This window comes from Mytilus galloprovincialis, chromosome 5 (genome assembly GCF_965363235.1).
Source record: "Mytilus galloprovincialis chromosome 5, xbMytGall1.hap1.1, whole genome shotgun sequence".
Classification (NCBI taxonomy): domain Eukaryota; kingdom Metazoa; phylum Mollusca; class Bivalvia; order Mytilida; family Mytilidae; genus Mytilus; species Mytilus galloprovincialis.
Window position 1 is genome coordinate 9,107,416 of NC_134842.1, and position 23,032 is coordinate 9,130,447.

The following is a 23,032-nucleotide window of genomic DNA, read 5'->3' on the forward strand; positions in this document are numbered from 1 at the left end:
AGTTTTCAAAATACATTGCAATAGGCAATAAGAGTGCACACGCTGAAATATTTCGCCTTCTGTACTTATGTTGGTAGTCCTAAATATGATGGAGATCAGATAAACCAAACTGGAAATACATGTACACTTGAAAATCATTCCATACACCAAATATGCTTTAAAATATAGTTGACCTATTGCACATCAAAGAAACAAACTTAACATTGATCAATCAACCATGAAAATGAGGACAAGGTTAGATGAACCTTGCCAGACAAGACATGTGCACCTTACAATCATTACATACTTTAAATAGATGACCTTTTGTATCTAGTATCCAATAAACAAACTAGACAAGGAAAACTTAAAATTGACCAATGAAGCATGAAAATGAGGTCATGGTTAGATGATAATTGACAGACATACATGTATATACCTTACAATCATTACATACACCAAATATAATTGACCTATTGCAATTAAAATTGGAATAAAATGCCCCATCCAGCACAGCCTGAGGTCGAAACCTTGAACTATTGGGGCAAGTTTGGACACAAACTTTTTTAGAGGTGGGCTGTTGCTGTATTTCTCTCAATGATATTGTAAAAATTGAAGTTTTTGGAATCAATATGGCAGCAGAAAATAATTGTGGGAAGTAACAAAATTGACTTTCGCAGGGTTCATTGAAATTCTGGTAAATGTGTTATATATACTTGATGTCTGAGTTCAAAGTCTGGTGTCTGTAATTGAGTTTTATTGGTTGCTGTTTTATCATATTTGTTTGAGATTTGTTTTCTTGATAAAAATCAGGTAGTTGGTTTTCTTGTTTAAATGTTTTCACATTTTCGGCCTTTAATAAGGAATAATTTTTACTCTTTGTAAATAAAACACTGAACAGTGACCTATAGTTGCTTATATCAAGAAATTTAAAACTGGTGTGTATACTTGTCTCAATGGCAATTTCCTTAAATTAACTGCCAGTAATAAGCTCTTATCTTTGTTTCCAAATATATAATTGATTCCTCCTTTTAAATATTTCTCGGTATAAAATAAATGTTTTGTTTTGTGTACATTCACTTCACTTTACATCCTTCCCTTTTTTCTTTTTACAATAAACATAAAACTAGAAATCTCTTCAAGATAATTTAATGAAAGCTCTTTAGAAGACCATTTGATGTGGGAATTGTCTGTTCTGTAATGAAAACATGGCTCCCAGATAACCAAACAGGTACTTCTTGTCCTTGTTCTTCCTGATAGCATCCAGGACTTGTTTGTCTACAGAAACTTGATCCTCCTTACGCTCATCACTTACTTGGTACACCTGTAATACACAGAAAACATGTAATAAACATAAAACATACTTATAAACTAATCTGACTGTAATACACATAAAACATACTTATTAAATTACTTGGTACACCTACAATACACATAAAACATACTTATTAAATTACTTGGTACACCTACAATACACATAAAACATACTTATTTACTATTCTGACATTAGACTCAGACTTCATTTAAGCTGAGTTTTATTGTTCATATTGCTGTGTGTTTGTTTATTCTACATTGGCAAGAGGTATAGGGGAGGCTTGAGATCTGACACAGTATGTTTAACCCCATCACATATTTGTGTCTGTCCCACACATTCCGTATTTCCCATCTAAATTTTATCTGTTATAGACAACAAACAGGTTCATCAGTTTCAGACTTACAGATGATGCCCCCACTTGCATATTATATAAATTTATAAAGGGACATAACTGAAGAACGGTAAAAGTGATGCTACCCAAATTTGTACTTGATCTGTTTTTTGTGGTAATAAGCTTAAGTACAAATGTATGTGTAGAAGTTTCATAACATTTGGTTAAGGCATGCTAAATTTAAGAATGCAAACAAAACATTCAGCATTTTTTCATTTGTAAAGGGATGTAACTCTAGATCTGATGTAGTGGCAACAACAGTATTCAAACTTTTATCTGTTTTGTGGTACATGTAATAAGCATTGTGTACAAGTTTCAGAAATTAAAATAGACTGACATTTTATTTGTCATCGTGTTTACCCTATCACCGTTGGGCTTCCAAAATGTTGTAATTTACCACTTTTTCAAAAAAAAAATAATCTCACAAACAGGCTTTGAAAATTTGGTCGAAATGAATGCTTCCAAAATGATGTATGTGAACTTGAACATTTTTGTAAATGGCAGTGAAATATAAAACTTTGACATCTCGGGATTACCAAAAAACTTTATTGATTTTCACGGAAATAAAGAAATGACAAAGTATTTGCTTCCCAGAGCCATTATACAACAATTTCCAAGTTTACATACAACATTTTGGAAGCAAACTTTACAAACATCCGAGATTTGCATATTTTGTAACATGTCTTATTTCAAACGTTTTGATTGGTCTAACTGTAAGCTATTTTGGAATATCAAAGATTCGCTCCCGCCAAGACAATTTGTGTCAAAAAGTAGTTTTAGCCAAAAAAGTCATAGATGACATTTTGGAAGCCCAGCGACATGGACAAAATTGGAACCCGTTAGGCGCTTTGATGACTTGAAACAGATTGAATTTTTCTATGATTAGCTATAAACTGTGATTAATAAACTGTACTGTACAAACCTCTTTCTTGGTGTCAAATATTTCTCCTTCAGTGTGTCTTGGTTTCCTCAACTTCTGTCTTGCAAAGTATTTATCATTTACTCTCTCAGGCAGCTTGATGGAACCAATGTCAATCTTTGTCTTAGTGGCAATGACATACTGTTGGTTAATTCTCCTCAAAGGACAACCATTCAAATGGAATGGTCCTAAAATGTTATATAATGTGATTTAATCATTTGGCTACATATAAATGTGAGTAAGGACAAAAAATAAGCTGCAAGTTTGTGAAAATTCAAGCTCTTTAATGCAGTCTTTACACTTATGATTATTTTGAGCTCTGCAATATTCTTTGTAAACAGCTGGCCCAAAGATAGAATAATTATAAGAAATTCACATAGACATCAGCTCTCTTTTAAATGAATAAAATCTTGTGACTTTTACTTCTAAGTATAAAATTCCAACATTTTTCTTATTTTGCTGAACAAAGTTTAGCAAACTTACCAGTCTTAATAAATTTTACTAGTCTTGGGCATTAGACTAGTCTCTAAATCTGCTTGATTCTTTAATTGTTTCAAGTCATATACAAATAGTGAATACAGTTGATATTTACAGGTTAAAACAAATATAGCCTTTCTGCTAAGTTACAAGATGATTCACAAATTCTTTTTTGTAAGAATGCATAAAATTTCTGATTTGGATTTAACTTTTAAGTACTTTTTGTAACTAGTCCATCTACACAAATATTTGTCAATAAAATTGGACTTGAGGAAGAACCTTAAACAAACTAGAGGCTCTAAAGAGCCTGTGTCGCTCACCTTGGTCAATGTGAATATTAAACAATGGACACAGATGGATTCATGACAAAATTGTGTTTTGGTGATGGTGATGTGTTTGTAGATCTTACTTTACTAAACATTCTTGCTGCTTACAATTATCTCTATCTATAACAGTACTTTCTGTAGAAAATGTTATTGAAAATCTTCAAATTTTAAGAAAATTGTTAAAAATTGACTTTGAAGGGCAATAACTCCTTAGGGGGTCAATTGACTATTTTGGTCATAGTGACTTATTTTTAGTTCTTACTTTGCTGTACATTATTGCTGTTTACAGTTTATCTCTATCTATAATAATATTCAAGATAATAACCAAAAATAGCAAAATTTCCTTAAAATTACCATTTCAGGGGCAGTAACCCAACAACGGGTTGTCCGATTCATCTGAAAATTTCAGGGCAGATACATCTTGACCTGATAAACAATTTTACCCCATGCCAGATTTGCTCTAAATGCTTTGGTTTTTGAGTTATAAGCCAAAAACTGCATTTTACCCCTATGTTCTATTTTTAGCCATGGTGGCCATCTTGGTTGGTTGGACGGGTCACGCCACACATTTTTTAAACTAGATACCCCAATGATGATTGTGGCCAAGTTTGGATTAATTTGTCCCAGTAGTTTCAGAGGAGAAGATTTTTGTAAAAGATAACTAAGATTTACGAAAAATGGTTAAAAATGGACTAAAAAGGGCAATAACTCCTAAAGGGGTAAACTGACCATTTCGGTCCCGTTGACTTATTTGTAAATCTTACTTTGCTGAACATTATTGCTGTTAACAGTTTATCTCTATCTATAATAATATTCAAGATAATAACCAAAAACAGCAAAATTTCCTTAAAATTATAAATTCAGGGGCAGCAACCCAACAACGGGTTGTCCGATTCATCTGAAAATTTCAGGGCAGATAGATCTTCACCTGATAAACAATTTTACCCCATGTCAGATTTGCTCTAAATGCTTTGGTTTTTGAGTTATAACCCAAAAACTGCATTTTACCCCTATGTTCTATTTTTAGCCATGGCGGCCATCTTGGTTGGTTGGCCGGGTCACGCCACACATTTTTTAAACTAGATACCCCAATGATGATTGTGGCCAAGTTTGGTTTAATTTAGCCCAGTAGTTTCAGAGGAGAAGATTTTTGTAAAAGTTAACGACGACGGACGACGACGACGGACGACGCCGGACGCAAAGTGATGGGAAAAAAAAGGGTTGATAATTTCAGTAAATAAATATTACTTGAACTAACATTCTAGATCTTTAAATCAATCTGTGATTTTTGTTATCAGAAGAAAGATATTTTACTATATATACATACCAGTGACAAGGAGAAGACCAGATGGTAGGTCCTTTAGATATACTACTCTCTGAAAAAGAAATTATAGAGTGAGGTTCAAGAAATCTAAATTTGCCACTTTTACTTTATTTAACCTTAAAATTTAGTAATTTTGAAAAAAAATATTTTAAGAATGCATTAACACCTGTTGGTGACCTTCTGCTGTTCGTCTGTTCTATGGTCAGGTTGTTGTCTCTTTGACACATTCCCCATTTCAATTTTAAGTTTTATTGTTAAACTAAAAGGTATATTATGAAACACTATTTCGGCCCCAAGTTCATTCAGAAAATCATCAGAATTATTATTTGAATTTTGTCTTAAATATTGGTTTTAAGAATTGGAACTTTTTTTGTTGTATCTTAGTGCTTTACACCAACAACTGCAGAAATAGACCCATTTTGATATATTGTCATTAATCATGTTCATATTGAAATATGACCAAAATCTATACTGGAGTAATGAATATATCTTTTCAATTTCAAGGGCTAAATAATGTCTCCTTATGACATTCAATAATTCTATGGCCTCAAATTAAATTACACAGATATTACATGCAATGGTTTCTTTTTAGTCAGAGAAGACAAACACCTGAATATTCCTTATAAAAATTACTACAGTATAAGGCCATTTTTAATGCATCATAGCTAAACTGTTGTTGACAGTAAAATTATCTACTAAACCAATAATTGAATCCATTATTCAACTGTAAAACTACTGAATTATTTTAGTGTGTATAAATGCAGCATTTTAAGTTTAATACAACTGACCTTTCCCTTATGACGTCCAGCCACAATGATGAGAACAGTGCCAGGGGTGATACTGGACCTAATCTTGTGTTTGTGTTGACTGAATGGCTTCCTACGGGATCTCAGTTTTCTTGGTTTATCTTCTGTTGGATAAAACCTTGGCTGAAAATAAAATGATATCATGTAAAATCATAATAAATCTAATGTACAGTAGTTGTCGTTTGGTTATGTAATTTATACGTGTTTCTCGTTTTTTATATAGATTGGACCGTTGGTTTTCCCGTTTGAATGGTTTTACACTAGTAATTTTGGGGCCCTTTATAGCTTGTTGTTCGGTGTGAGCCAAGGCTCCGTGTTGAAGGCCGTACATTGACCTATAATGGTTTACTTTTTTCAATTGTTATTTGGATGGAGAGTTCTCATTGGCACTCACAACACATCTTCCTATATCTATGTTCATATGAAATCCTTTAAAAGGTCTTGTTTGAGTGAATGCATTTATACATTTACAAGACGAAAGAAATAGTAGACGAACCTTACAAATTAAACCAGAATTGAATTTACAGATATGGTAACAGATCTTTAGGGTAGACAAGTGTAGAAAAGGGATGACATACAAAATACATTTCTACCTCATTTTATCAGAGTATTCGACATACAGGAGATTGGACTGTAAAAATTATATTTTCCATCCAACATGTAAAATTGTCAATTCACTCTGAAGTTTTCATGCATGGTTTACAAAACTATTTTTTAAAACTTTGGAAACTACATGTATGAAACACTTTGGAAATAATTTTATAGTGAAAATAAGAAATATATTAATTGATTGAGGGCCAAAATACTTGAAGTTGAATTTTCAACCAAAATTGATAAATTACATTTTCATCCTGCTAGGGGGAAAAAAAAAAAAAAAATCTCAATTGCAATCAATCTTTTCAGACTCCTTATCAATTACAATCCTGAAAATTTAACTGTGTTATGTCTGGTATGCATTTATATATCTAAAATTCAAAAATTGTTTACCAATCTGTTAATCCTAACTAAACGTTTTTTTCCATTTTTATCCCCACCAACTTCTTTGGTGACCATACGGGCCGGCTTCTTCGCTTTTGGTGCCATCTGAAAGAATAAAACATACAAGGTAAACAAGAATTTAAATATATATGTAGTATGTCTTCATCATTTAATCTTAATTCGTAACTTATGATTTGCTGAATTTTTTTTCTTTACTATATATGGACCACTTATTCATGTATAGGAAGACGTCATTTATATGAATATCTACTAGGCACCATTGTCTTCCAGATGGAGCATACAAATTTACAATGTTTGTGTTTCTGATTAGCAACCAAGTTAAAACAAAATTACACAAATACACCGCCCAGTTGACACAGTGTCAATCAGCATCACGTCAATAAACAATAATTTCAGTTTATAAGTTATAATAACCTCATGCGGAGGGTGGTAAAGGGGGCTATGAACACGGAAATATGTGAAATAAATATTGCAAAAACGGTCGTCTCGGAAAATATAAATCGCGATAAACGAAGCACGAGAAATTAAATTGTAAATATTTAGGAAAAATTTACTAGAAGGTATTATTCAGACGTTCTTTGGGATCATGCAGTCTTAATTGACATGAAGATCCTGTGGTCAACTCTTAGCGTCTGCAAGTTGCATCTGATTTGATTTTTTTTTTTTTTTATAGTATTCATATATAGTTATAATCAAAACAATCTCAGGACTGACCGACTTAATCCTGGTTTACTTTTTAATCAATTATGGGACAAGCACGAGAAATGTTACTCTGAGTACAGACAAACCTGCACATCTGTAAAAAATTTAACGCATAGCATGCCCTAGATAAATAAATTTCAAATATGGTTTATGATCATTTAGAAAAATTAAACTTACTAGGATTTTGCAGTGCACTTTTTTTCATTCCTCCAGAAGGTGCCAAAATAAACTAAGTTGGGAAACAGGTTTGAGAACTTCCCCACTGTGGCACAGGTAATAATTGAAGTGAGCTGTATTGATTGACATGGACAATAGATACCTGACAATAATTAGTGATTTAAACTGAGTGCATGAGTGGAACATATCAAGGGAAACTCAACTGTTTGTTAATTTTATCATCTTCTGCAAGGACGAAAAAAAGTGAACAGCAAAATCCAGTTAAGTTATGAATTTTCTAAATCAGACACTGCATTTCAATTCTACTTATCTAGGGCATGCTATGCCTTAAAACTTTTCCAGAGGCACAGGTTTGTCTGTACTCAAAGGCAATTTTGACGTGAAAATACGGCCATTTTAGCCAAAGGGTCCACAAGTACCAAATATGTAACACGGAAAATAGATAAGGGGAAACACAAAGAACGTACATCAATCCAAACACGAGAAAATGAGAAATAAAACTTCTAAACACAAACACCTGAAATAAAAAGGTCAAAAACGTTGCACAAAAACAAACTTTTACCACCCTCTCATGTGATGTAGAAAATTAACAGGAAAGTGCATCAATTCAAAAGTCGTCCAAGAACCTTAACGATCAGATCTCATAAGTTGCACCTTCTTCAATTTAAACATTTGTGCAAAAAGTCAAATGAAATAGTCATGCACACCATGATCATGGACCTGGTATATCAACAAATGGTTTGTAAATAAGCTTTGGAGTGAGAAATGGTAATCCCAGAAACCCAAGATAGAAAACACGTACAGAAACTAATTGCTTATACTATGATATATCATAAATAAGGTTGAAATTTCACAATGAAGATACACACACAGTTCAGTTGTACCGAATGTATGTTTATGTTGGACAGGTCAGCAACGTAAATATATTTTCACGCAAGTCAGATTGATTTGGAGAATAAAAGATCTTTTTTACTGAGAAAAGGTTACAAAGTATATGATCGTCTATTAAATTTGGATTGATGATGGGTATTTATTGAGATGTTTTTCGATTTATTTTCCATTCACGTTTATTTCGTTAGCTTACTTTGGTTAACCGGAAGTAAAAGGATGACAGGAAGTTTCAAAGGGAGAAAATCGAATTTTTAATGTTTACCATCACATCATGATGCCAATTCCAGGTATTTTCTTAATTCTTTCGCCTTTTAAAACAAGCAGTATATAAGTTATTAGTTGACAATAAGATTCATTAATTCCAAGGGATTTTTTTACAACATGCGAAGAGAGAGACTTATTTTCTGCACACCATCATCTTCTTTGAGGCTTTGCCTTTGGTTCTTGTAGCTGGTAGTCTTTGTTCAAGTAGTTGTAGTTTTAGAAAATTATTAATTTTAAAATTAAAGAAAACTGTTAATTACTTACTGTTTGTTCTTTGATGAACATAAGTATTAATTTATAGGCTTTTGTCAATAAATAGTAAAAGAAGTACAAATTGAGATCATTATAAAAACATAGTCATAAAAGTGTTTTAGCACCCACGAATTATTTATGACTACAACGGGGGGTCTGATTCCAGATCCCGCTTATTGTTTATAGAAAATCCGGTATACTGTTTCTCGTTACCATATAAATAGTGTATGTAATTTTACTTCCGTTTACCGTTTTCCTGCTTAATTATTTGGCTTTCACGTGTCACGCTAGTCCAAATAATTATGACGTCTACGGAAGGCGTCCCAGAAAAAAATAAAATAGCCTTGCCAGCCGTCATAATTATTTGGACTAGTGTCACGCCTAAAAAAATCTGCCAATCCCCATCACGCTTAGACCCCAATGAGACCCACTACAACATATACAAGTTAAGGGGATCCAAACATACATTGGGTAGTGTTGTATTATTAAAAGTTATGTTTTAACCTCAATAGAATAAATACTTAGAATATGGAAGATACATCTTTACAAGGTATGGAGGATTATTATATACATGTACTGTATCGTCCCATGTACAACATGTATTAATTCTATTGAGGTTATAACATATCTGAGCTTGAAAGCGGTGTGATTTTTGACTATTCTCACTTAACTTCGTGGCAGCGCATGGTTGGTTAATAATCAAGGATTTAATATATATATGTATACGAAGAAGTATCTGCCAAAACATTACAAATGTTTTTTACTCATTCATGTCCTGCAGCTTTCAACATGTTCAAACTACAGAAATAAAAAAAAAGCTATGGAGTGTTGTTCAATCTTATACAATAGACAGAAGCATGTTAATTCATTTTGGTCTCTTTGTGGAGAGTTGTCTCATTTGTAATCATACCACATCTTCTTTTTTATAATACAACTTATCCCAAGTCTTTTAAGTTGTGATCCAGAACTGTGACTGTCTCTTTTACATAATTTGTAAAGGGGAGTCCAAAATTTCCCATTTTTCTTTCCATTACACTATAGACAATACACAATGTATGACTTCTCTGAAGACAATGTCTGTATCATTAAATATTAAATTTAACTCTATTTTATATTTTGTTTGAGTTAATGTAGCATTAGAAATGGTCTGAGTTGACATTTTTGTGGACTGTACAAGTTATCTTGCATCCTACACAGTCACTCACAGTCTAAACTCTTACTCTGAAAAAATACCTACATACATACTTAATTATATAACACAAGATACAAAAGTGTACATGTACATTTTTTGTACCCAACTAACATTTAGAAAAATGGCACTCAGTCATGAACTTTTGTTATATGTTTCTCCCACTGAAACTTAGATACATGTCGTTAATCTTCATTAAATTATTCGCAAAATGATGTATGACACTCTTATTTCTGTCAGAAATTATTTGTTGCAGCCTTCTATGTGGGTCAATCTTCATTTTTTTGTTGGTAGTTCCATAGATATAATCAAATAATCATATTCACTTTAGGAGCTTTTTAAAGTTTATTGATATTCCTGTGCAAACTGTATTTTTGATTGTAAAGCAAAATTTTTTCTTCAGAAGGACAAATTCACCACCAAGAACACCAGGTTGAATATAGAGAAAAATACAAAGCACTGAAAAAGAAATTAAAGTTTTTGGTATATGTGAGTATGAAAAAGAGATTTTGCACATCATACATGTATTTCTCGCTACATTGAAGACCCATTGGTGGCCTTCAGCTGTTGTCTGCTCTATGGTCGGGTTGTTGTCGCTTTGACACATTCCCCATTTCCTTTCTCAATTTTATATATACATATACTATACTAGCAAATCTTTGTTAGTAAATTTATGTTTGTCTTACACAATAAAGATAAAGTAAAATTCTTAATATGAATTGAAACATGTAATTTATTTTGGTTCAATAAATTTAATTGTGCAAGTACAAAAAAAATGTACAATTAATTCCATATATTATACTTTTATTGATAAAATGACTCCCAACAAAAAATTAAAACATATTGATTGCCTCAGTATAACAAGGTCAGCCGTCTGCTTACAGTTACCAAATTCTGTGGAACAAAAATCATGTCTGTGGTACATATAAAACAATGGAAGAAGGAAAACCAACAAAAAATAACATGCAGGAAACTTTAAAACAAATAATACACAATGCCAACAATATATATATATATATTATCTAGACAATTATCTAGAGCTATGAAACCAAGTTGTCAAAAGAAATGAATGTGAACTGTTTGCAACAAAATATTGTCATTTTGTGGATATATTTTTGTATACTTTTTTTGTGATATGGAGTCTTATGATAATTGAATTCTATTTAGGAACAAGAGTGCTTCTTAGAAGAGTTAAGGAAATCACAGAGAAAACTTCTAAAAATCACCAGAGATAGAAGGTAATCAAATACAACCAGTCTACTTATCTTTTAAATATATACATAAATATAATTTATAGGCCAATGCATGTTTTTTTTTTTTTTTTTTTTTTTAATTTATGAACTTTAAAATTACATTATCTTGCTAGACAGGTTTTACAGTATAAACTTTGTTTTTAGTTTCTTACTAGACAGGTTTTACAGTATAAACTTTGTTTTTAGTTTCTTACTAGACAGGTTTTACAGTATAAACTTTGTTTTTAGTTTCTTACTAGACAGGTTTTACAGTATAAACTTTGTTTTTAGTTTCTTACTAGACAGGTTTTACAGTATAAACTTTGTTTTTAGTTTCTTACTGGACAGGTTTTACAGTATAAACTTTGTTTTTAGTTTCTTACTAGACAGGTTTTACAGTATAAACTTTGCTTTTCAGTTTCTTACTGGACAGGTTTTACAGTATAAACTTTGTTTTTAGTTTCTTACTAGACAGGTTTTACAGTATAAACTTTGTTTTTAGTTTCTTACTAGACAGGTTTTACAGTTTAAACTTTGTTTTTAGTTTCTTACTAGACAGGTTTTACAGTATAAACTTTTCAGTTTCTTACTAGACAGGTTTTACAGTATGATCTTTTTTCTTCAGTTTTTGCTAGACAGATTAATACAGTACGGACTTTGTTTTCCAGTTTCTTCCTAGACAGATTGTTACAATGTGATTTTTGTTTTTCAGTTTCTTGCTAGACAGATTGTTACAGTATGAAAAATTAGACGATTCATCAGATGATTCAGATGCTACAGCATCCAGTGATAGCGAAAATGATGGGCACAGTGCAGGTAAAAAGTAAGTGTTTTATGCCTTCACCATCATATTTGTTGTTATCTAAATACACTGTAGCAGAAAAGGATTGACACATTTTAGGTTAAAGTTATAAATGATGTATTCTGTCTTTATTATATTTGCTGTTATTTAAATAGCAAATATAAGAACTGAGTACATAAGTATTGATAAGGAATAAAAACTCAATGTATCTCATTTTTCATTATCATTACTGACTACCAATCAGAGCTACATGATATTTGGCACTAATGAAAATTAAAATCATTGTGTTACACACTACCTGTATTTTATCTCAATCAAAGGCTAGGGCAAAAGTAAAAGTAAACTAAAGGTACCTCACATTATATCTTGACTTTATGCACCCCTGCATCATGCAAGGGACATTTAGATTCATGCTTGTATCATGTATGTACCTGTGTCCAGTTTGGATTCTTTTTTATTATGTCCCAATTCTGAAAAATTAGCAATAATTTAATTTTGACCACAACAGTTATTTTTGTACATGTATATTATTGTAACATCTGTTAACACGTTTTTGGTCTCTTATAACTTGCATGATATGACTTAATTCACTTAAAGATTTTTATAAAGTTCTGCAAGGGGATCCATTTCTAAGTATGGTGCTTTAAGTTTAGCTCTGCAGTGTTCTACTTTAAGATAAAGCTGGTATTACAGAGCAAATGTCATTTGATGTGACCTATATTTCATTTATTAAAAGCTTTGATAACGTTTTGTATCTATGTCCTATTGAACCTATCTTGTATCATGCTACTGACTTTTCATATTTTTGCTGCTGTAATAAAAAGTTAGGTACATTTACTAAGTTTTTCTATAAATATAAAGTTATGAATATTTATGAAGCTTTTCTGTAAATAAAATGTTAATTTGTGTCTTTTCTATATATAGATAAAGAATTATGTATAATTATGAAGATTTAGCTGCATGTTTATGCCTTGTTACAGGAGAAAAGCCCTCGAGAGTTTAGGATTTGAGTTTGGTACAGATCCCACATTATACATGGCAGCTAGTGCACAAAGTAGAGCAAACATACCAGTAAGTTTGTTTAGAATAAATTTAAAGTGGGAATGAAAATGAACATTTGGGAGGGGGGATGTTGCCATGTTGTACATGTATAAAGATGGTCATATTTTTTTTTAATTGAATTTTTATGAAATTGACACAATATTAGCTGGACTTTTCTTGATTTTGATAGAATTTGAATGAAATCAATCTCCATTATGTATTTCAATATTTTTTCATTGAACAGATAACGTTCATGGTTTATTGTGTCCTTTAGCTGGACTGTCAAAGTGTAAGGGTCTTAATGATTCTGGAACTTGTAATAGTTTGTAATATGTTTCAACACAATAGATCTAAATATCATTCTAGCAGAATGATATTGAAATTAGTCCTACATATTGTACAAGTTAAATTTTTGCATTTTACAACAAACAGATATCAGAGTAATAATGCTTTGCTCATTGTAAAAGTACAGCTCAATGATGTATCTAAATTTTAAAAAATATAAAAAAAAGAAATATTTGCCTTTAGTTATTTGAGGATGGTCTGTATAAGAAAAAGGAATCTTTATATATGAAAAAAAAATTGTGGTTCAATATTAGTAATCAAAGAAATATAATATCATTAGTTTTGATTAATTTTAGACTTCATCAGAACCTGTGAAGAAAAGATCAAAACCAAGTGCAAAGAAAGGGAAAGGAGGTTTGTGTACTTTAAAAGTATAACTCACAGTAAAACAATGTTTTATGTGTACTAAAACCGATAAATTGTCTCTTCTGATGTACAAAAACAATCTGAGATTAAGGAAAAAGAGATTATTTTATTTTCTACTTTAATTCCATTAAAAATTCCATTTCCAGAAGTGACTTGTAAATGAATCACCAATTTTAGGATGAATAGAAATAAAAAGGAATTAAGAATATGCACTTAAAAGCTATAATCACCATCTAAAATTGTAGGCAATTTATGCTTCTGTGACATTGATTGGAAATATTAACTCTTAAGTATTTTATAATGTTTTGTTTATAGGTAAATTATCACATCAAGAGCCACAGTTAACAAGGGAAGAAGTAGAAAAGCGACTAGAATCTCGTCAGATATCGTTTGGTATTGAGAAGGCACCAATGATGTTACCCATGGAGATATTCAGCCATGATAACTCAAATCAAGACAGGTATTTATGCTTTAAAGTCTTGTCAACATTCATGCAAAAACACTGCCTTGAGTTGTTAAATTGAAGCCTGCTCGTCTCAAGTTTCTGTAGGTCATGGGTTTGTTTAAAACAGATTAAACCAAAGACATGAACATTTGTATTTGTTTCTGATTTTTTTTAACTCATACATTAAAAATCAGACTCAACATGCCAGTCTAGTCCAAAACAGGGTTCAAATTAAAATCACATTATCATATTCACACTAATTATGCATTTTAATTTGCCATTTGTGTTTAATCAGCCATTCATTAACCAGCAACATCATGCAAAAAAAATCTGAAATATTCATCAAATCAAATGTAAATGCTTCAAAAGAGAGCTCGAGGTAACATCAGTACTTGGAGAAGAGATATTGCATATTTATTAAAGTTTTTTGGGTCATTATTTATTATATGATAATTTCTATAAACAAGGTTCATTTCTTTTATGAACACGTCTTTGATCTTTTGGTAGCTTTCTCACCTTGATCCATATTTAAATAGTGCGTCTCTTGGTCTGTGTTGTGGCACAACACTTCCCAATACTTTTTAAGTGCATGCTCTTGTATCATCACAGATTATCCCATTTGTTATAATGAATTCTAAGCTAGACATTCTAATAAAATATAAAAGCTCTTGAGTGAGGAAGAATTGAGAGACAATGAAATATAAAAATCTTCACCACAAGGGCATATTTATTCTCAGGACAAACTTCTTTTATGTGAACCATTGCATTTTTACATTCTTTACTTCTATTTACAATTATTAAATTCTAGTAGTTATCTTTCCATCAAAGTAATTAGTTTAGCATTTTAGGCGTTGTTATTCTCTGTATTAAATGAACCCAGTACTATAATCAAGTGAAGGGAAATTTTGATAAAGATAATTTCCATATTGGGACTGTTATAAATGTGACATAACCCAGCTGTATCATTAGGGATTTTATTATGACGAACTACGACTATTGGGGTTAGAAAACCTCAAAGTAATAATTATAAATGAATCATATTTTTTTTAGTGAAGGAAATGACAGAGATGACGAGGATTCAGATTTAGTGATAGACACACAATAGTAATACATTGGATTATTTACCACCGTTGGATTCTTTACCACTGTGAATTATTTATGATTTTGGATTATTTACGATGTTGGATTATTTACCAAGTTGGACTATATACCAGATGTGTTCAAGTACATAGCTATCAAAATGTATTTGTTTATGTGTTTATTTTCATTAAAATCCTGACAAGACTGAACAAACATGAAATGTTTATGTTAGAATGCTTCACTGCGTTAATGTATTCCTCTTTTATCAATGCTTATGAAAGAGAACATTGTTTATCTTCTTCAGTAGAACTGTTACATTAAAGATTTAGTGTAGTTACTAACTATACAATGCATAATCTGTTGTGTTGGTTATGTGTACTTTTTTTTAATAAAATTATATAAAATTGATTAATTTTGCATTTAATAATATAATTTATTTGTTTTCATCTATGCTCCAACAGTATCAGACCTATGAAAGTAGGGGCATTATTTTTTACCAGTACCTGCATCTGTTCATTATTCAATCCTTCGATTTAAAATTATGGTTAAAGGTCATTGATCATGACATCATGGATACATCAACTTGAAACTTCTTACAGATTTTCTTTGTAATTTTAGAATAAATGCATGTTGGGCTTAAATGCAGATGTTTCAGTTAATTCACATAAAAGTGTGAGTCTATAGACAGAAATTCCTATTTTCATTGTCATTTAAATCTTACAACGTATCCAAAAGATCCTCGTCTTGTGTAATGCTGTTGCTTTAGATATTGTTGGAGGTCAGGTTGGGTAATTGTTTTATGGTTTTGCTAGTTTCCCCTCCCCTCTTGACGATTTTGTGGTAAATGGTTTCAATAACTCAGTATTTATCATGTGATCTTACATCCTGACACCAAATATAAGCTGAGACAATCTTAACCAAGTTCTTTTAAGGGTTAAGAATTTCGTAATTTTATATTTTGTTTCTTTGAACCAACCATCAAGGCTGTATCTATAAATGTGGGGTAAAATAGGATGTTGATACCTAGTCTTTTTTTTGTGAAGTAATGCTATGCTTGGTTTCCAAAATTATTATGTTTAACTGAATAGTAAGATTTGAACAGCGGTTTTCTACTGTACCCTTAATTAGACACTGTAAACAAATTATTGACTAGATATAGCTGGACAGTGCAAAGTTACACCTTGACAATGTCAGCATAGAACATTTATATCTGAATAATTACTGTTATATAATTCAGCTTGTGAAGTTGATTATAGAATTGTTTTGAATATCCCAATGTAATTGACCAAACAAACTTGTATACTTACACTGTTTTCTAAAGCTCCTGAAATATTTGTCTGTCTGTCCATGTGTCCAGAAGAGGGATAAAAGATACCAGGGGGGACAGTCAAACTCATAAATCGAAAATAAACTGACAATCAGAACAAATGGTCTATAGTTGATAAATTGAGTATTCCTGTCTTCATTGGAATGAAAAGCATACAGCTGGAAAGTAAAGGAGAGGAAAGGAAGCTTATTGATTCAAGTATCAAGAGTTAGGGTTACTGTTTTAAAAAAATATTATTTCTTAATGGTATCTTAAGATGTTAAGAATGTTTGAATGGAATGAAATTTGTGCCGTAAAAGATCTTGCAAAGCCCCAAGATTGGGATCAAAGGTCAAGGAAACTTATTTAAATGAATAAACTGCAAAAATTCCTGACAGTTGCTCGAGCTTCCCTTTCTTGTTTGAATGCAACTTATACAGATGGACGATGTATAGGAAAGATAAAGAAACCTTTTAATTGTTTGGTCAATAAAACAACATACAAGAAAACAATTCTGTTCATAAATGCCATTCAATAAGTTTCATTTTACAGTGGCATCTTTCTAGAAACGATAAGGTATTACTTATTGTGCAATTTCTTGGTCTCAAGGTGATGTCATTGAGTTTCTTGCTGGACTAGGAACAGTATATCAATATTAGGCCAAGTACTGTTGTCTTTGGAATCACTTCAAAGATTTAGTGTCAATTGTTTTGGATTGATATTTTTATGGCCCATTTATTATGCCCCATTTATGGGCATTATGTTTTCTGGTCTGCACGTCCGTTTATCTGTCCGTCCGTCTGTCCCGCTTCAGGTTAAAGTTTTTGGTCAAAGTTGTTTTTGATGAAATTGAAGTCCTATCAACTTGAAACTTAGTACACATGTTCCTTATGATATGATCTTTCTAATTTAAATATCAAATTAGAGTCTTGACCCAAATGTCAAGGTCCACTGAACATAGAAAATGATAGTGCGACTGAGGCATCCGTGTACTATGGACACATTCATGTTACAATATGAGAAGAACAATATTTGGGTTTATTGTTTTGCTTTATTTGAGATTTTAGATAAAATTATTTGTTTTACTTTTTGTTTTGATAACTTATACCTTTTATCGCTTCGAATGCACTTAGATATACACCTATATTATTATATAATTATAACAAACTAAAATTGAATACCAAAGTTATCTTTAATATTGATTTTGTTTTTATTGAGGGTTGATCGTTGTTTAAATTATCTAATTAATCTATGAATACATGAATCTGTAATGCAAGGTTCATACACGCCTACATTCCTTTTGGTTTATATATACTATAAAATTATTCTTGATCAACAATTCAGCTTCTTACCATGAATGAGGCAGGAAAGATAGAAGGTAAAGTAGATTTAGAAAAAAAGTTTATATAGATGTTATAGCAAAGTTCTCTCGACAAATTCAAGTGAAGGAGTAAATATTTAATTGTAAAAAACGATTGTGAAATTTGTCTTTATCAATGAATTATTCAAAGATTTATTTACAACTGAAAACAAAAAAATAAAATATAAATGATTTACAACTGCTATTTTGTCAACTATAATCAAAACAGTAAGTGAATATATATGAATTAAACAATACTCACGTTTTCTATTTGGCCAGTTTCATTAAAAGATACATTGTCATATACTCCAATTATACCAATATTTGAACATGAATATTTTACATAACTAGCTAGACAAACTACACGTATTTGAACAGCAAAGAACTATAATCAAACAAATTACGAAAACATAAAGGCTTAACAAAACGAACCCCAATACAACCCAAGGGTGATTTCGTATGCTACAGATCCTGCTCTTATTGTGATAGTCGTCTCTTGATACTAATTTTTGAATTCGAGGGGAAATCTTTTGTGGTAATTTAAAATTCTAGGAGAAGAGGGCGGGTTTGTTATCATCTCGGAATTATCCGTCATCATTATGCACTTTCCTTTTGTTCAAGAATTTAGACTTTCGTTCTTGAAATTGAACTAAATACAGTCTCCTTAAAGTAAAATGTTGTGAGAATGTCACTGTATGAAAAACTCCTATAAAGATAAAAGTAATATTGCTTATATTTCTTATTTGTCTTTTAGGCAAACGGGAGAATGAAGTTAGAGAAACCAAAGAATTTAACAATGAAGTGTATAGAATGAAATCAAGTTTTGAAAAACCTGATGTGGCGCTAATAGTTGAAGGAGAAAAACTGTTTACACATAAAACTGTATTAAGCAAGAAATCGCCCGTCTTTAGTGCGTTGTTTACCTCTGATTTTAAGGAAAAAGATCAATTTGAAGTAAACTTGCCGAACAAAAATTTGCATCATTTCTTGATGTTTTTAAGATGTACTATAGATGGTTATGAAGATGGCTTCAAAGGTAAATTTATGTACAGCACTTACATCAATACTCTTAACAAAAGATATAAAGCTATAACCATTACCATAATTGTAAAGCACATTACAGATTCATGAGGAAATCTTGTTTTTGGCATCAAGAATTAAATCAAATGTAGGGGTATGCATCCAGCTTTTTACACTTTATAAAAGCAAACAAGTGACAAAATTTCCAATGTCATATTATATTTTCACGGTTGATTGATTCAAATTTTGATTATGGATATGATGATAATGAACTAGTTGTATTCATTTACAACGTCTAAAGGAAAACTGTGAAATATACTTTAGTATTTATTCAATTCAGAGTAAATGTTTTTTTCTCTCAGAATTGAAATTATGTTCAGCGCGGCTAGAGCATCACACAATAACCCTGTCGGTACTGTTTAGAACATTACTGAATGAATTCTCGTTTATTTACAATCACTGATATTATATTTCAGACAATACGATTCAGTTCAGCAGGTACCACATTTTGTTCTAGCTCACAGCCGTGATTTAATTCTTATATAAATTTTTCTATCATCAATTGTCTTTATCTATGGTTTTGTAATCCATTATTCCGATATTGTTAGTTTGAAACGTTTTTATTATGTCTATGGAGTTAGAAAATAGCTTAAAGTATATTATGGGTGAGACATCATGACTGTACAAATGATCGAGATAAATGTAAAAAGAAAAGAAGGTTTGTGAACCTAAAACAAATCAAACCCCGACACGTTTTTTTATCACTAATTGTACTGTTTATTTTAGAATTAGGTGATGCTGAACGAACTTAGATAGTTTCTGTTTCATTGACCAACAGTGTTTAAGAACTCGAAACATTTAGAACTTTTAAACATATTGTCAAGAATTTTTGTAGCGGGAACCTTGTATGTGGATATCTAGATGTCTTTAGACATTTCTTTCCTAATTACTGTCTAACTGACGTGGGCTACACATTCCATTTTATTCACGATGAGACCTATTTAAGAAATCAGCAAGTTTTTTTTTCTGGTTCTCTCTCAACGCGTCAGCTATGATGAAATTAGTCGCGGAAGTTGTAATAAACGGAGCCAAATGTTATTAAAAATAATATCACTTCATATAAGGGCGTTTTTCAATAAAAGCGTATATTTCAGACCTAAAAAAAATGGAAAATCAACTTGTCTAAAATTTAATTTCAAGAGTTGTTTTGAATACCTCTATCATAGACCTGTTTGTAAACAAAAAGTGCAATCTTAAATACTCATTAAAATGATATTTTTTTCATAATTTGAGTACTGTTTCGTAGGGGACTTTTGTCCCCTACGAAACTGCTTCTAAACACACATATGTTTGCAATTTTAAATGTTTCCTATAGACATTTAAGTTTGTTTACTTTATATACTAGGAAAATCTATTTTTTTTTCTGAATTGGAGAACCATTTTTTATCGATAAAGATTAGACAGTACTTCACATATGAAGGTACAACTCGTGTTACGTAGTGGACATTTTGATGCGTTTCGTAGGTGACAAATCCGTTTCGTAGTGGACAAAAAGTTTCGTAGTTGACATCAACCCTATTCTATGTTAATAAAAACATAATAAAAATTACATGAAACTAACCCTTGGTATTTGCTTTGCACGAATATAATTGAAAAAAGAGTAAAAAAAGACTGCATGGTAGTGGTAATGTCCCCTACGAAACGTTTTTCTCCCATACTTGTTTCGTAGGTGATCGTTTCGTAGGGGACGTATTCACATGTTTTATTTTTTTCCCACAATCCCTTATTGCAAAAGTAACAAGACTGATTGTATTCATCAAAGCATGTATTAAGCTGTACACTGATATTTTTTTCATAATTTTAAAACCAGATACTGATGGAGATTTGACCCGTTTCGTAGTGGACATTTACAAAAATACGGTATCACTCTGGTCCATTTGATGTGCTCAATTTTTTTACCAACAATTTATTGCCGTTATAAAAGCATCACTTCTTTTGTAAGACCCTAATGTTTATATCTCTTGCAAACAAAAATTACATTGATTTTATAAAACGGTTTATTAGCAAATTTTAATGACTTCGTTTCGTGGTGGACATTTTGTTAGGGACACACCTTCTGAAATTAAAAATCCTATGTTAAAAGCTGTTTATTATAATATGTTGGCTCTAAACATACTTTTGAATTATTAAAGAACTTATATTAAGTAAAAATAACGTGGCTAGGACAAGAAAATACGTTTTTATTGAAAAACGGCCATAAAAGGAGTGAAAACAAAATTAATTCCGAACAATTTTAGTCTTTGGTAATAAGATAGGAAATACGTTTAATAAAAAAAAAAAACACTTTTCTGTGTCGGGTAAGTCATCATTTATTCGATTTTGTTTGTTTGCAAATTAATGTATAAGTTTTAAATGGACATGCTTGCATGTGTGTGTGTTTTATTTATATTTTTTATAATGATTCACCATGATAATAATGTGCACATGGCCCTTTGATTTAATTTATTATTTTTATCTGTAGATGACAATGTTCACTTCATAATTCCACTTGCTCATGAATATCAAGTTAAAGAAACCCTGGTGAAGGCTGACAAATTTTTAGCTGACCAATATATATCAAAAGGAATTCTAAAATGTAACAGTCATCTTATTATAGAAGGAATACTAGAAGCTGAGAAATATGGTTTAACTAAGACTTTGGCTGTATTGATAGTTTTGGCATCAAAAAAGGCATTTCATTATTTTTCATCAGCAAATGGATATAACGAGATACAAAAGGATACTTTACATGAAATATCAATGAAAAGGTGGAAAGATAATATTGATCCTAACACTGGTTCACCAATTTCACTAAATTCGTGCAAAATACAGTTTAGATAGAGAAAAACAATCTATTATTATTCTGATTTGAAAATTCATTTGATAATTGAAATAATTTCGTGCTGTTTTGTAATTTGATTTGTGTCTCAGTGATGGTACTCATCAGAAAAAAAACTTTCTTTCTCATGTATGATTTACTAAGATTTTATTACAAGTCTTAAAAAAAGATATGTAATTCAAATTTTGTTTTTCTCACCTTGATTTTATTGAATTCCCATATACAATAGCCACTTGATCAAATTTTTCAATAATGCACTATAATGACGTCAATGTGACATTGAAAAAAATTGCAAACAACACTTTCTAATTTTCATGCGACTTCAGCCCTTTTTAGGATTTACATTGAAATAGGAACACTCATAGCCAAGAATGAATAAGAACCGAATCAATCAAAGAACTATATGTGACGTTAGAGACCTGAAAATAATAGCAAAGTCCATGTAAGGTCAATTTTTTATTAAGGAGTCAAGTGACTTGTTTGCGCCTCCATTGAATTGACAAAATTGAAAGGATGAAGATTCTTATTTGATATATTAGGGCCAAATAATGTCGATTATCATACCTACTTGTTTAAGAGGGGTGCACGAGAAACACATATATACAGTGAACATACACAGACTAAATGTTGGAAAGCAAAATTTTTATATTGTTCGATTGAAGAGATGCATTTATAATGCAAATATTGCAAGTCAAAATCAAGGTGAAATAAATTTGAAAATCGTGAATTTCAAATCGGAAGGATGATAAAAAACATTAAAATTTTTAACTTAAATTTGCAGGTCTTCAAATGATTTTGTATAATCCGTTTCCCTAGGTATACAATAATATATACCTATATCAAATACGGTTATTGCTACAGTATGGAAAGAAATGTGAAGTCATACCAGAAGCTCTTATCTATTTAAACGGTCTTTACTATAACTATATAGACTATTGATTTCAACAGAAAACTTCACTAATACTATGCGTTCTACAAGGTAAGACACTTATAGATTGTACTTTGATAGAAAAATCCAAAAGATCAAGACAATAGATATTTTTAGCCGTTGAATATATCAAAGAATTCGTTTGTTACAAAACGTAAAATTTTAAAAATACTAATCAATTTATTAACATATATCAGCACAAATCACACCAGGGTGTATTA

At 31.0% G+C, this 23,032-nt stretch overlaps 2 protein-coding genes and 1 long non-coding RNA gene across 3 annotated transcripts; 2 read left to right on the forward strand and 1 right to left on the reverse strand.

Moving 5' to 3' along the window:
- Positions 1-1,109: 1,109 nt before the first annotated feature.
- Positions 1,110-6,667, reverse strand: LOC143075087 (large ribosomal subunit protein eL6-like). Its single transcript, XM_076250379.1, has 5 exons — positions 6,522-6,667; positions 5,517-5,657; positions 4,732-4,780; positions 2,605-2,789; positions 1,110-1,300 (listed from the first exon to the last, which is right to left on the reverse strand). Exons 1-5 carry the CDS (start codon positions 6,615-6,617, stop codon positions 1,139-1,141), a joined length of 633 nt encoding a protein of 210 aa, XP_076106494.1. The 5' UTR covers positions 6,618-6,667; the 3' UTR covers positions 1,110-1,138.
- Positions 6,668-8,451: 1,784 nt separating this feature from the next.
- LOC143075088 (uncharacterized) lies at positions 8,452-15,727 on the forward strand. Its single transcript, XM_076250380.1, has 8 exons — positions 8,452-8,590; positions 10,412-10,497; positions 11,176-11,246; positions 11,953-12,063; positions 13,023-13,113; positions 13,725-13,782; positions 14,110-14,254; positions 15,290-15,727. Exons 1-8 carry the CDS (start codon positions 8,575-8,577, stop codon positions 15,342-15,344), a joined length of 633 nt encoding a protein of 210 aa, XP_076106495.1. The 5' UTR covers positions 8,452-8,574; the 3' UTR covers positions 15,345-15,727.
- Positions 15,728-17,879: 2,152 nt separating this feature from the next.
- Positions 17,880-22,066, forward strand: LOC143075089 (uncharacterized). Its single transcript, XR_012978227.1, has 3 exons — positions 17,880-18,003; positions 18,740-19,021; positions 21,527-22,066. It is a non-coding gene; the product is annotated as an uncharacterized LOC143075089 (long non-coding RNA).
- The last annotated feature ends 966 nt before the right edge of the window (positions 22,067-23,032 follow it).

Excerpts from the sequence above, each read along its gene's own strand:
- LOC143075087 (XM_076250379.1), bottom strand. The coding sequence starts at position 6,617 with ATGGCACCAAAAGCGAAGAAGCCGGCCCGTATGGTCACCAAAGAAGTT. Across the intron at positions 4,781-5,516 it reads CTGGACGTCATAAGGGAAAG|AGAGTAGTATATCTAAAGGA; the intron begins GTCAGTTGTATT and ends TTTCTTTTTCAG. Across the intron at positions 1,301-2,604 it reads TATTTGACACCAAGAAAGAG|GTGTACCAAGTAAGTGATGA; the intron begins GTTTGTACAGTA and ends TGTGTATTACAG.
- LOC143075088 (XM_076250380.1), top strand. Across the intron at positions 10,498-11,175 it reads AATTAAAGTTTTTGGTATAT|GAACAAGAGTGCTTCTTAGA; the intron begins GTGAGTATGAAA and ends AATTCTATTTAG. Across the intron at positions 13,783-14,109 it reads TGCAAAGAAAGGGAAAGGAG|GTAAATTATCACATCAAGAG; the intron begins GTTTGTGTACTT and ends TTTTGTTTATAG.